The sequence below is a fragment of the Neophocaena asiaeorientalis genome, unplaced genomic scaffold (genome assembly GCF_003031525.2).
Source record: "Neophocaena asiaeorientalis asiaeorientalis breed wild unplaced genomic scaffold, Neophocaena_asiaeorientalis_V1.1 scaffold226, whole genome shotgun sequence".
Classification (NCBI taxonomy): Eukaryota; Metazoa; Chordata; class Mammalia; order Artiodactyla; family Phocoenidae; genus Neophocaena; species Neophocaena asiaeorientalis.
The window spans coordinates 7,652,989-7,667,398 of record NW_020173037.1 but is presented as its reverse complement, the minus strand read 5'-3'; the positions used below and the strand labels follow the sequence as shown (position 1 = coordinate 7,667,398).

The window sequence follows — 14,410 nt, the reverse complement described above, 5'->3', positions numbered from 1 at the left end:
GTGTGTGTGTGTGTGTGTGTGTGTGTGTGTGTGTGTGTGTGCGCGCGCGCGCGCGCATTGGGGGGCGGGGGGTTGTCATCATTTGGAAAAGACAGACAAGTTGCAGATTATCTAGATCATATATTGTGTTTAAATAGTCATTATGATATATAAACAGACTACACTGGTAAACATCACTTAAGTCCAAATCAGATGCAATGTAATGCACAGTGCCGTGTAAGAACTGAACCCTGCCAGTAGATGTGACACTGACATAAAGTTTATTAAAATTTTAAAATGTCCTTCTTACCCATCACCGCCATCTGCTAGCATGTCTGTTCCTCTCTGCTCGGCAGCGATGGCCTTGGCATCGGGCATACCAACTCGTTCCAGGAAGCACAGCGCGGGGTCAGCTCGCATGGAATTGTACTTCTCGTACCCTGTGCCGTCCCACCGGCCCACGGAGGACACACACGGAAACAACGAAGGCCCGTCACTCACAGAATCACGAGCAGGGCCACCTCACCCGTGGCTCTCGACTGAGATGATCATTTTATGTTGGCTTTAAACGAACCAGGCTGCAGTAGCCTATTCTACGGAACACCTATCCCCGGGCAGATTTGGAGGGGGAGGAGGGGGCCAGGTTACATTTCAGGGATGTTATCAGAATGACTGCAAATACTAACGGAAAAACGGGTTCAGAATAACTGCAAGACGCCTGGGAAGGTGTCTGACCCGACTGTCCCCAGGATCTAATTTTGCTTGGCATTAAAAGGCTTCGTAATGTTCTTCTGTGACCTCTGCAGTGGTCCACCCCACCTTCCCCGGGAACGGCTTCAGTCCTGCAGGAACGTGCACCGCCGGCTGAAACATCCCTGTCTACGTCAGGCCAGCGAACCTGTCTTATCAGGTTTAGGGTGATGCGTGTCAGTAAGATGACACTGTTCCCTCTATGGTTTTCAGACTGCAATTTGCTTTTTGACTGCCCACGTTGACTAGATGGAAGATGGCAGATCCCAACAGTGCGCTGCGGGAAGATGATTTTTAGGCTGAGCTCACAAAACACGGCTGTGGTACAGAGGCAGAACAGCACAATTCAATTAGGACGTGTACTACCACACCCCGCTCCTAACTGCTCTAGAGCCGCAAGCCAAACTGTGATCATGAAAGGTTTTATAAGCCATCATTCTCCCCTTTAGTCAGGCCGGGCTGCTGAGAATACCTCCACGACCTCCAGAGACTCGGGATTATAATCAGGAATCGTTCACTGTATATATCATGCCAGTTCTGCATCCCCAGCCTTTCAAAGTTAACAAGGCTGCATCCCACTCAGGGGAGCCACGAGTTCTCGGCACTGACATTTGTGAAATATTGCTTGGAACAAAGCCCAGGAGGCACTTGTACAGATTAATAGCAGAGGTTAAGCCCACCGTCCACTTTGACACGGGCTGGCAGAGCTCGCAAGGGGAGCCATGCTGGAAGCAAAGTTTAGGGAGAGCTATAGGACAACTTGGCTATTATTAAAACAAATATGGCTTGGGTTTTATTTACAGCCAAGAAAGAAATGTTTTCTTCTCAAATACTCAACAAACATTCAAAAACAGCATCTGATATTTACAGTTCATATTAGATTTTTAGTACAGGAAATTGTAGACGCCAAGAGTCCTCTGGAACTATCCTCATTAATATTATGACTTTGGAAAGAGAATGCACAGAGCTCTAAATAAAGACAAAGCCACACGGTCAAGATGTGGTCCAACAGAGACGCCCCTTACCGTGCTTGAACACTCCAATCAGGAGGGACTTATCAGCTTCCTTATCCCACCAATCTGTGGGGACTTCCGCGTGGAAAGGCTCAGGTATCCACACATCAGCTTCACTACAAAGACAACCGTTTACGTGATATTTAAAACAAATCCCAGTATTAAAAAGGAACGCCAAGGGACGAACGCAACCCGCGCCCCCTTCCCACAAGCACCTGAGCATCGTGAGGTGGGGCTGGGGGCGGCGTAAGCAAAGGTTAAAAGAAAGGGCAGAAGTCGGCCACGTCCTAGCAGGACCAGAGGTGAACTTTACCACGCAGGGCCCCATTTTTTAAAGGTCAGCTCGGAACACCGGTCGTTTAGTGCACACCTTTTCGTACATCCACACATACATACGAACAGGCTTTTCCCGATTCTCATCACGTCCCCAGGCTGGTAGGGCAAACAACTGCTCTTGAGATGCAAAAAGGGAGAGGCGCCACTGACGGCTGACGGAGGTTCGGGGCGCGCTCCGTGCTCTGTTCTGACCGCCCGGATCATCGCCGAGAGGAACGGGGTGAACGTGGGCTCACACCAACCTTGAGTCGGCGCCCTCTAGGATCTTCTCCGCCTGGTCTCCTATCACTTCTTGTCTCAGGTAGTACAGCATGCGGACACGCAGCAGGACCCTGGAGAGGAAGACGGGGGCGGGGGGAGAAGTTCTCAACTTCTGGACTGTTTGCCAACAGCGGCTCCTGGCAGCTGCTGGTGTTCATCCATCATCCTGCCAAGGCTGATTAGCCATGCTGTATGGTAGGCTTGAAGCGTGACAGATGGTGGCACATAATCACCTCTGCGTGGTGCTTTCTGCTAGCTTCCAGCAGGCCTGCCTGGCAACCGCTTCCCCCTGCACAGAGAGGGCCGGAGCTCAGCCCGGCCCGGGCACACTTCGTGGAGTCTACCTAGCGCAGCTTGTGAAGTTTAGACACGTAGTCCACCGCTGCCTCTGAAGTATCGAAGCGAGTTTGTAAACAACGGAGCAGATGGCTTTCAGTAACTGTTCTGCTTCATTATCTCATAAAACTTCCTCAGCTGCTGCCTTAATACCATTTTTGGAAGCACATCAGAAGTTGTAGGAATAAACGAGATACAAAATCTGGTTTTACTACCTTACAATAAACCCTCAATATGGAATGTCAGGTTTTTCAGATTATACAACTTTGCTTCCGAGAAAGGAAGATGGTGGTGGCAGTGGATCCTTACGTTTCCCCCTTAAGGAACAGTAACCGTTTTTTATTCCTTCTAGCTTATATTACCTGGAAGCCTAAGTTATAGCTTAACAAGTAATAATAAAACATCACAAAGGAGATTAAAATGTGTCCAGTTCACTGAAGTTCCTAGTCATTTTCAAGGAATCAGTTTTTAAAAACTCATGGCATTCTAGGAACCAGACTTTTGATCTCACTTGGATTTCCTCAATGGCGTACACCTAATTCTTTCAATAATGCCCACCTGGTAAATCCCCAAGGCCTGTCTACTCCAAGCCTAGCATCTCCTGCTGGACAGCCCCCACTGTGCATTCAGGACTCATATCTGAAGACTACCTCCTTGGCCATGAGTAGATAACACCAAGTGCTACTCCCCCAGCTAGATAATCCCATCATACACTTGCAGAACACTTTACAACCCATGTATCACACTGACTAACACTAGCTCATTTGATCTTTACAATAACTCTATGACAAAGTGGAGCAAGTTACAATTTCCATTTTCACAAACGTGAAAACTGAGGCCAACAGAGGGCAAATGACATATCCAAGGTCACAGGGTCACCTTGAGCATGGACCACTCAGAATTAGGCCTTCTGACTCCATCACTTCTTAATGTCTCTAGGGACGTGGCACTTGTCATTGAAAATATCAAAATGACAACTAGGGGCAGCTTCACCACGACAGGCCACTCCCAATCATACACAGATACCCCGTGACCCGCCTTCTTCTCCACCAACAGGCTGCTCCTGGCCAACCTGGGTTCTTAGCGGGCAAAGCGTGAGGCTGTGAATACCTGAATGCACTCCAAAGTAAGCGACCTTTCTGGATATTTCGTTTTTATTTTTTAAGATTTCTTTCTTTTGATAAGATTAAAAATTGGCTGTGCCACACTGAACCAGCAGAAGAAAAGTGACAGTGCAGGCCCCCATGGCTGGCACAAGAAGAACCTGCACACCAGATCTCCTTACAGAGGATGCTTGGCAAGGGGATGCCCTCCACCTTTAGCTGGATCCTCTTTTATTCACCAAAACTCGGTGCGGCAGCAGTGATCCTGACGGTTTCCCTCCCTTCGGTAGAAGACAAAGTTTTCTACCTCATGAGGAATTTTAGTTTTGTGGAGACTTTTACGAACGAACTGTGAATGTCACCTTTCTTCTAGAGGAAAAAATTCAAACCAATGCACTGGCAAGCTGAGTGGAGTGGCAGGATAACGGGGTGATGGGAGGTGGCCTCTGACCCTAAGGAGCTTGCACGTGGTGAGTCAGACAGACAGGACTCCTAACAAGTCCCCAGACCTCACTCTCATTTCAGCGGCTATCCCACTGGTGCCCGTTTTCTGGACCAGCATCCGGACCGGGAGCACGTGTGCACTGAACTGTCCTACCCCCTTTTCGTCTCCTTCAACTTGAGACAGTTCCTGTCTTTGTCTCTTGCAACTTTTTTTTTTTTTTTGCGGTACGCGGGCCTCTCACCGCTGTGGCCTCTCCCGCTGCGGAGCACAGGCTCCAGATGCACAGGCTCAGCGGCCATGGTTCACGGGCCCAGCCGCTCCGCGGCATGTGGGATCTTCCCGGACCGGGGCACGAACCCGCGTCCCCTGCATCGGCAGGCGGACTCTCAATCACTGCGCCAGCAGGGAAGCCCTGTCTCTTGAAACTTTTGAAGAGGACTGGCCAGCTATTTTCCAGGAGGTCCCTCAATTTGGGTCTCATTTTCTCTCTGACTGCTCATCCCAGAGAGGAGATGGAAGAGGCACTGCCAGTTCTTCTCCTGAGACCCAGGGGAAGATGTGAAGAACACTAGTTACATCTCACGTACTAACTGGGCCGCGTACCCTGCAGAAGTCTGTTACTGACATCAGAGTGGGGAATTAAAAACCGCTACCATGACACTGGGGTCCAGGAAGAGGAGCTGTTGTTCCCACACTAAACCCCTTCACTTACAGTTTGTCTGAATCCAGAGTTCGGAAGGTTATGGACCCCAAGTTCACATAAACCACAAAGAAACAGAAGTTTTCTAATAGCTCTAGGCAGGGCAGGACTTTAGGGAGAACCATGATGCTATGGCAGTAACAGCAGTTTCTGAGGTGCCAAAAGGGTTTGAGGTAATAGGTTTTGAAGACTCAAAAGGGAAAAATTTTGTCGGTCAAAATCCAGCAATGATGATCAAAGCGAGTCCCTGAAGGCACCACTGCATTTAAAAAGGGACGAGAACCACAAGTCAGTGCGACCCAGGAGTAGCAGATGTTCTCCAGGAATTATTTCACTGAGGTTTTCGACAACCCTGAGGGGAGGCAGGGTTCCGAGATGGGCAGGGCTGCTCGGAAGCAAAGGTGCTCGCTGCCCCTTAACTAGCTGAGGGACCTTAAGCACCCGAGACTTGGTCTCCTTGCCAGGTAAATGGGGATGAAAGAGCACGACTTATCTTAGACAACTCAAAACACATAATCCATAGGAAGCGCTTGGCGTGCTGCCAGTATTAGGTGCTCAGACTTTTGCTGCTACGATTTCTTAGAGAGATAGACATTTATTTAAGCTCTATTTGACGAATACAGAAAGTGGGTCTTTGAGAGGTCAAGGAGCTTGCCCCAGGTCGCCCAAAGCCAGGAAGGGGAGAGCTGTGCAGCGGTAGTGCTGCCTGAGCCCGGATACCGAACATGCACGCTCAGAGGACGGAAGGAATCAACACATGTGGATGCTGGTGTAATGTGTCGGCAGCTCACAGAGCTCCAAGCGATGAAAGGAATTCAGACCTAGTATCCTTCAATTATATATAATCAGGTTCTGGAAGTAAAGATAAGGCATATGATTCTAAGCTCAGAGGTAAGAAGAAAGGACCCAGTAACTGAGGCATTATGAAGCAAAAAACACCATGTGAACTCCGCCGTTGCTCGACTGAAAGCCGTCAGTTGAAGGCGGGATCACATAAAGTTAACCATAATCCTCTAATACACGTCGGTGAAAACTCAGTTGTCCACGACGCCCACAGCAGCATCCTTCACAACCGTCAACAGGTATCGGCCAACCCAAGTGCCCACCGATGGATGGATGGATAAACAAATGTGGTCTACACGTACAATGGAATATGGCTCAGCCATGAAAAGGAACGAAAATCTGGCACAAGCTACAACACGGATGAACCTTGGAAACATTGGGCTAAGTAAAATAAACCAGATACAGCAAGGCACGTATTATATGAGTCCACTTATGAGGTGCCTAGAATAGGCAAATTCAGAGAGACAGAAGGTAGAATGGCGTGGTTGCCGGGGGCTTCAGGGGGGAGATCATTTAATGGGTACAGAGTTCATATGAAGGTCAACAAAAAGATTTTGGGTATAGACAGTGGTGATGAGGACGCAGCAATCTGAGTATAATCATTCCCAGTGAGTTGTTCACTTACAAATAGTTAAGATAGTGAAACTGTGTCACGCATCTTTTACCACCACCCCCACCCCCCCCAAAAAAAATCAGTTGCCTAAAGGCAGGCTGCCACGTGACTTGGCATCATGCTTCAAGAAAAACAGCAAGGTTGTACCAACACAGTAAATATGGTATAATAGCCTTACTGATACACATCTAGTATATGCATCTACTTAAACACACGCATGTCTAAGGAAAAGAAGGGTCGCCAGCTCCCCACGACCGCCCTCCCTGACGTACTTGTTGCAGTGGTGCTTCAGGTGCTTCTTGTAGCTGTCCTCCTGGAACAGGGCATCTGGGTTGCAGCCGGCCAGCCAGTCAGCGTCCTGCACCACTGGATGCGAGCTCTGGGCTTTCACCTTTTTGCCCTTCCGCCCCCTGGGCACCGGGGCTGATAAACCTACAAGCAGAGTAGTCATGATAACCATAGCAACAGAAGCTCTCCACGACCCCGGTTACGGCGTCAGGGTCAGGAATCTCCGTGCAAGGCAGGGACACACGGGGTCTGGGACACGTCCCGAGTGTCCCCGACAGCTCCCTGGGACCCCACCGCACGAGGCGCGACGCCGACCCACCGGAATGGTTGACCAGGGCTCGCGTCTGGCCGTCGGCCGTGGGCGTGATCAGATCCCAGATGAAGCTCTTGATGTTCTCGTCCCCCCGGTAGTGGTTGAGGCAGTACACGAGGATAGTCCTGCAGATGGTTTCCACGTCCTGCTCGCTGAGCGGACGCTTGTAGCGGCCATGGGAAAGGATGTCTGTCCAGCGCCCCCAGCTGCAAAGCAAACATTCACATGCAGACGGTGCCTCTGGGTTTAGACGTGCGGCTTTGGTTTCATGGTCAGGTGGCAGTGTTAGGAGAGCCTGGGTCAAAACTAGCGACATGTGACATCAGGTTATCGTGAGGCAATCCAGGGCGCTGTTAGCACCCGGCCGCATGTTCACTGCGCCGTCGGGCAGGGGCTGACACAGGCCTTCCCAGCTGAGACCTGGAAACCCCCTGCTCCCCTTCACGTGGGCATGGTTCGTACCTTCCGCAGCTGACCCACCGTTTGAGATGGAAAGTGATGGGAATGACTCCCCCCAGTCAGGGGTGCACGCGGGTAAAGGTGCAGCTGCACCTATTCACCTCCAAGGGACGCCCTGATAATTAGTGAGAGGCCATGAAAGGTCTCCCTTTGAGACAGGGGTGCTAGGTGCCAAGTATAAGAGCGCTCCTAAGTCCTTGTGTGAAACGGGGGGAGAGAGGACCGTGGACAGACCTACGCGTGCAGTGCACAGGCAGACGCTGCGTGAGCGTGCCCTCCCCGGGTTCCAGGCGCTCAGGGCAGGAACCAGCCTCCACGCGAGGGGCACAGTTCGCCCCGCGGCCCCGCCTGGTCCTCCCAGCTTCAGAGAAGTTTCCCCATTTCCTCAAATCGCCTTCGGACACACGGCTCCTTCTGCTGGGAACTGTCTCCTCCTCCCTGCCCGACGACGTCCCACCCTCCCTCTTACCCCAGCTAATTCATGATATCCATTCACGCGCCTCCTTTGATTCCCCCCACCCCCCACAGTGGGCAGACAGCCCCGAGCTGCATCTTAGAGAGGACGTGCCTCTGCCCCACTGGCATGTGAGCACCTGTGCAGCTTTACCAGTTTACTGCCCTTTCTGCTGGTTCACCTGCCTGCCCACCTGCCCCCCGGGTAACCTGCTCACAGCCCTGTCCTAGCACAGTGCCCTGCAGGTGGTAGGTGTCCAACACACCTGAGGCCCGTGGGAGGCGGGAAGGGCGTCACTGAAAGCATACTGCTTAGCTTCAGCAGTTATTAACGTTCCGCTTCTAAAGTCAGCAGCAACGTTCTCAACTTTGATCATTAGGGTGAAACATGGAAGTAGGGGAAGCAGCAAAGGGCTCGGTGGCTAGGGGTGGCCAGGAAAGAATGCCCGGTTTGCAGAGATGATGCTGAGAGGTGACACAGCTGCCGAGACACAGGACCGGCTGCAGCGGAACCTCCTTTACTGCATAAGCAGCCACTGACCCAGCACTCACCGTGCCCACGGGCCCCGCACTCTGCCCCGAGGACACGAAGAGGGAGCCCTGGTCCTCACGGAGCCCTTCACCAGGGCTCCAGCAGGAGAGGCTATCACCTGACATGCCGAGTGTGACAGCAAGTGCAGGGAGACCCTCTGGGGCAGGTGCTGAGGTGATGCCTGCTCAGAGGTCAAGGGCAGGAGATGGTGGGCGGGCAGGGCTGCGTGTGGAAACAGAGGGAGCAGCGCACACCGCAGGAGAAGAAGCCTCTGTCCCAACAGCAGCCTGGGGTGCCCGCGGAAAGGACCCACGAGACAGACAAGGGCCAGGTAGGAGCCCTGTCTGCCACGTTGGCAGAATGTTTGTGTTTCTTCTGAAACTAATGCTGATCCATCGGAAGAAAAAAAATCACAGAGCAGATGTCGCCAGATCTATAGAAATATCGTTTCGGCGGCAGTTTTTTCACTTGAGCGGCATTCGCCTGCAGTCCCGCCATGTGCCAGAGCAGGCGTATTTACGGATCCAGATGCGCACCGAGCACCTGCCTTTCAGAGCCCTGTGTGGGTGCCGGAGGGTCAGACATGGGTCAGATGTGGATCTTGTGGTCCAGAAGGAGAAACACGACCCATTCAGAGAGTTGAAATGACCGCCATTTATGTTTCAGATGACTTGGAAGAGCTATACAAGTTGAGACGATTGCCTTTAACAAGTTTTTGTAATGGAAAAATAATGAAAGATTACCATAGTGGTAAACTTTATGTGAAGGTACACTAGGAAAAGAGGTTGTTATTCTGAGACTTTGTTCTGGGTTATTAATGATTAGCAAGTCAATTTGGATCTGACATAATTCCTTAAGGGGCAAAATCCCCCTTCGAATCCGTGACGATCTGCACGGCTTTTAGCTCTTTAACCAAGAGGCCCCAGGCCTGCCCGGGTTGCGTCAAAGGCATTTGCTACGGGGAGTCACAGAAATCCAAACACAAATAGGGTTTTCCTCCGCCACTTGGAATTCTAACCATTTTTCGAATAAAAGTCCATCTCTCACAGGAGCCTGACTCACCCATAGACAAGCAGGTTCTTCTCTACTCTGAAGCACTCGCTCCTGGCATAGCCCTGGGACCTGTCCTGCGGCCGCCGTGGCTTCGTGCAGGGCTTCTCTTCAGAATCGCTCTCCAGGTCTGAAAATTCCATCAGCTCGTCCTCCTTCACTGCACTGTACAGCCTGGTTTGCTTCCTCACTCTTGGAGTGTCAATAACCAGGTTGTTCTGAAAGACAGCAGATACATTGGAAACTTCTGAAAAAGCAACCCCTGGGGGAGATCAGGCAGACTGTGAAGGGGCCTCTCACTCACCCTCCCATTTAAGGCATCAATATCCAATTCCGCCTTCTTAGCCCACTTTTGCCAGAAATTTGGATCATCCAAGGAAATATCTGTCCTGTTTCCAGATGCAACAAAACTGGCCTGAAAGGGAAAAACGCACGCATTACTTTGAGATGCTTTTCTCAGTGGCAAAATGCAAAGTAGTTTTCACATATTCATTCACTCGAACATGGACCCATCCTTCTACCGTGAGCCAGAGGCTGTGGCCCATGGGACTGGGATGAAGGACTGTCCCTCAGGCAGCTCACTGTCCAGGGGTTGATAAAAGATGATAAAATAAAAGATGACAGCACAGCATAGTAAATGACAGGCAACAAAGGTACGTACAGGTGTAGCCGATATACAGAGAGGAGACCTAACCAGGCTCAGGTTGGGTGCGGGTACAGGGAGGGCACTGCTGGGCGGAGAGAAGAGGCCCTCCAGAATACGTCTGCCTGGACCAGAGTGTTAAAAGCCCACAGAACAGCAAAGCATGTGGAAACGCTCAGTGCGGGGCATGTGCCAAGGCACAGAGAAGAAAGGTGATCACGTCGTACGGCTGGGGATTTGGGTGGTCAGGGGAGTGTAGCCCAAGGTCAAGCTGGTGAGGAGGCAGAAGCCGGGTCAAGCAGGGCCTTGCATGTCCTGTTAACAGAGTCTGAACTCCATCCTGAGGTAGTGGGGAACTCTTTGAAGATGGGAATAATCTCAAGAGGTATGCGACCATATCCAAAGTCACCTGCCAGAGGGACCACAGCGGTGTCCTGGAGCAGGGAGGGCAGAACAAAGAGGACAGGCTGCGGCCATAGTTTAGGGAGGAATAGTGAAGACCGGCAGAAATGAAGAAAAGGATACAGCCTAGAAAGCAGTCTTTAAGAGGTAAAATTAAAGGCGTTGGAATCTGAGTGGATGTGAAGCCTGAAGGACGAGTAAGCCAGGAAAACCTCAGCACCCAACTCTGGCATCTGAAAGGTGTGGCTCAGGTGTAAAAACAGGGGCGTGTGCGTGTGTGTACATGCACACGCGTGCAAACAGAGGGTGGAGGGACAGGGATGATTAATCTGCTTTGGTACCTACTGAATCTGAGGTGCCTGTGAGGATGGAGGAAAGAACCTGAAAAGAGGCTGAAAGATGTGAGCGAGAAGGTGTTGGGTCACAGAGCCCAGAGGAGGAGAGCCTTTCAAGACTGGAGTAGCTGGGACAAGTGGAGTAGCTGGGACAAGTGGAGTAGCTGGGACAACTGAAGTAGCTGAAGTAACTGGAAATCTACAGGCAAAAGGAGGGAGCTGGACCTCTGTCTCACATCACACACAAAAATTCACTCAACAGGGATCAGAGACATAAAGTTAAGAGTGAAAACTATAAAGCTCTTAGAAGAAAACACAGGAGCAAATCTCTGTGACCTAAGGTTAAACAATGAACCAAAAGCACAAACAATAAAAGAGAAAATGGGTGGGCTTCTTAAAATTAAACACCATTAGGAAAAGACTAGGGGAAATATTTGCAAATTGTATTATCTGATGAGAAACTTTTATCTGGAATTCTTAAAGTTCAATTAAAAAAGACAACTCACTCAAAAGAGTTCAGAGTTGTTCAAAAGATTTGAATAGACATTTCTCCAAAGATGTGAGATATATATATATATATAGCCAATAAGAACATGAATAGATACTAAACAGCAGCAGAGAAACGCAGATCGGACCAGAGTGGGCTACCACTTCACACCCAGTAACAGGACGATAATCAAAAAGTCAGACAACGAAAAGCGTTGGTGAGGATGCAGAGAGATTAGAACCCTAAACACTGCTAGTAGGAAGGGAAAATGGCATAGTCACTTTAGAGAACAGTCTGGCAGTTCCTCAAACGATTAAACACAGAGTTAACATACGACCCAGTAATGCCACTCCCGGTATATATGCAAGAGAAATGAAAACATATGTCCACAAAAAAACTTGTTCACAGATGTCTGTAACAACAGTATCCATAATAACCAAAGAATGGAAACAATCCAAATTTCATTATCAGCTAGTGAATGGATCAACAATCAATGTCCATTATCAAGTGGTAAGTGAGGTATAACCATAGAATGGGATATTGGTCAGCAATAAAAAGGAATGTCTGATGCGTGCTACAACGTGGATGAATCTCAAAAACATGCTGAGTGAGCGAGGCCAGGCACAGAAGACCACACGTTGTATGATTCCACTTATATGAAATGTCCGGAGTAGGCAAACCTCGAGAGACAGAAAGCAGTTGAAGGGTTGCCAGGACTCAGAGGGGGAGGCGGGGTGGGGGATTGTTACTGGGGTGATGGAGACGTTCTAAACTTAGATGTGGGGATACTTGTACAAGTCTGTGAATACGGGAAATGCACTCAACGGTACACTTAAAGTAGGGGAATTCTGCGGTAAGTAAATTCCATTTCAATAGAGTTGTTAAAAATGAAAGCGTGGCACTGGGCCTGGGTGTGGATGGGGGAAGCCTCAGAAGGGGTCCTGGGCGGAGGGGATGGAGTGGAGAGGTGAGGGAGGGGTGGAAGCTGGCAGGTGGGAAATTAGCAGAAAGGGAGGCAGGGGAGAGAGCTGCGTAGATAACACTTGCGTGGCTCTTCGCTGCGAAAGAAGAGCTGCGGGCTTGTAGCCAGAGCGGAAAACAGATGGGGTCTTCTTCAGATAGGGGTGAGCTGACTGGTCTGAAGGCTGTCAGGATCACAGGAAACGGGGGAGAGGGTGACGGAGCAGAGGCTCAAGAAGCAGAGAGGGCGGGGCCTGAACACAGGTAAAGGACGAGCCTGGCGAGGCGGGAAGCGTGGCCGGGACAAGGCGAGGGTGACCCCGAGGCCCGGTACAGAGAAGAGAACCCAAAACACAACGAGTGCTTCGTACATCGGGGGGCTCCATCGAGCGGGAGTTAATCACGCATCTCGTAACGTGCAACATAAAGCAGACATTACACGTGCTTCCTGGGAGCGCGTGACACAAACTCTGTTCCGCTGCCACAGAACACCCGCCGCTTGGGATCGATCCGCACCTTAGCAAACGTGGAGCCCTTTCCCTCAGACTCGATGGTGATGGTGTGGGTTCGCCGGAGGAGAATCTGGTCGATATCTTCTTCGCAGAATTTAGACCCTTCGTCCTCCTCATCCATGAGGGCACCATAGGCCCCTTTCCGGAGAAGATCCTCTATTTCTTTCTTGGAAAGCTGCTGTACCTGTTTTAGAGAAATATTTTTAGAATTGTCTGTAGACTGAACAAATGATTCATCTTTCTCAAAGAGGGTAAACCCTAATGACAAGAAAGGAAAGTGTGACAAGATATGCTTAAGATATCGAGGCCAAAAGATAATCAGATGCCGGAAAATTTCTCAGTGTAAGCTAAATGACGGAGCGAGAGTGAATGCACGGTGTGGGCGGCGCGCTTTACCCCGTTGGGAGCGTTTTCTCTTCCGCTCATGGACTGCAGGACAGCTTTATCCAGACCGAGCTTCAAGCTAGCTTTGTCGAACATCTCCCTCTCGTAAGAATTCCTTGTAATCAGCCTGTAGATTTTCACAGATTTGCTCTGTCCTATTCTGTGACATCTAGCCTGAGCCTGGAAGAAAAAGGAAATGAATGGCTACCAAAGAAAGAAAAGGCTCGACTGTCAAGTTATAAGAGCATCTGTTCCAATAAACAGGGGTGCAGTTTAACAGAAGAGGGTTGACACACTAAGAAATTACTGTCACAATATTAATAAATCGATTACTAGTTGGTTCATTTGCCCCAATCACGGGACGCTGCCTGAGCGACTACACTATTTTAATTTGTTGGTCTGACATAGCAGAACGACTTTCAAAAGTGGGAGAGGGAGGCATCGGGGAGATTTTCTTGCATGTTTACCTGGAGATCATTTTGGGGATTCCAGTCGGAATCAAAGATGATGCAGGTATCAGCAGCAGTAAGATTAATGCCTAAACCTCCTGCCCTTGTACACAGGAGGAAAACAAACCTATCAGAGTCAGGTTTGGAGAACCTGTCGATAGCTGCCTGGCGGAGGTTCCCTCTGACCCGGCCGTCGATCCTTTCGTACGGGTACCTAGAAAATGTCAGTGTTAACAAGGAGGCCTGACGAACGGCCAGACTACATTCTTCCTTTTTTGGTGTTTTAAAGAACCAAATGGATATGGGATATGTATTAACAGGATGGTATTATTTATCAAAATAATTTCAGAGCAAATAGGTGTTGTTGTAGTTTTTCATACAACTGGTCGAATGCCCCAAAGATTAAAGTTCCTGCTACTTCCTCTCCAGTGTCTGAAAAGGGCTGACACCTCCAACAGTGAAACAACAATCAATTTCAATTTTTGGTAAGAACTGTTCTCGCCTAGCCGAAGGAAAGAACTGGAAAGCAGAACTGCCCACAAAAGCACGTGTCGCATGGAATAGCCGTCATGCCCATCTAGAGCTTTTAAAAAGAGGTGTGACATGTCCCCTACTCCGTCCCCTTTACTATAAACGCCACTTCAAGGGACTTCCCTGGCGGTCCGGTGGTTAAGACTCTGAGCTTCCACTGCAGGGGGGCACGGGTTCAATCCCTAGTCAGGGGGCTAAGATCCCGCACGCCGTGCCATAGAGCCAAAAAAATT

At 49.9% G+C, this 14,410-nt stretch overlaps 1 protein-coding gene across 1 annotated transcript in view; it reads right to left on the bottom strand.

Moving 5' to 3' along the window:
- The window catches only part of CHD7 (chromodomain helicase DNA binding protein 7), a 121,200-nt gene that overhangs the window by 15,132 nt on the left and 91,658 nt on the right, over nucleotides 1-14,410 (bottom strand). Inside the window, 10 exon segments of the mRNA XM_024742640.1 lie at nucleotides 290-419; nucleotides 1,755-1,858; nucleotides 2,321-2,410; nucleotides 6,652-6,811; nucleotides 6,987-7,186; nucleotides 9,487-9,692; nucleotides 9,779-9,889; nucleotides 12,818-12,997; nucleotides 13,210-13,377; nucleotides 13,665-13,860. Of these exon segments, the coding sequence (XP_024598408.1) occupies nucleotides 290-419; nucleotides 1,755-1,858; nucleotides 2,321-2,410; nucleotides 6,652-6,811; nucleotides 6,987-7,186; nucleotides 9,487-9,692; nucleotides 9,779-9,889; nucleotides 12,818-12,997; nucleotides 13,210-13,377; nucleotides 13,665-13,860 (1,545 nt within the window).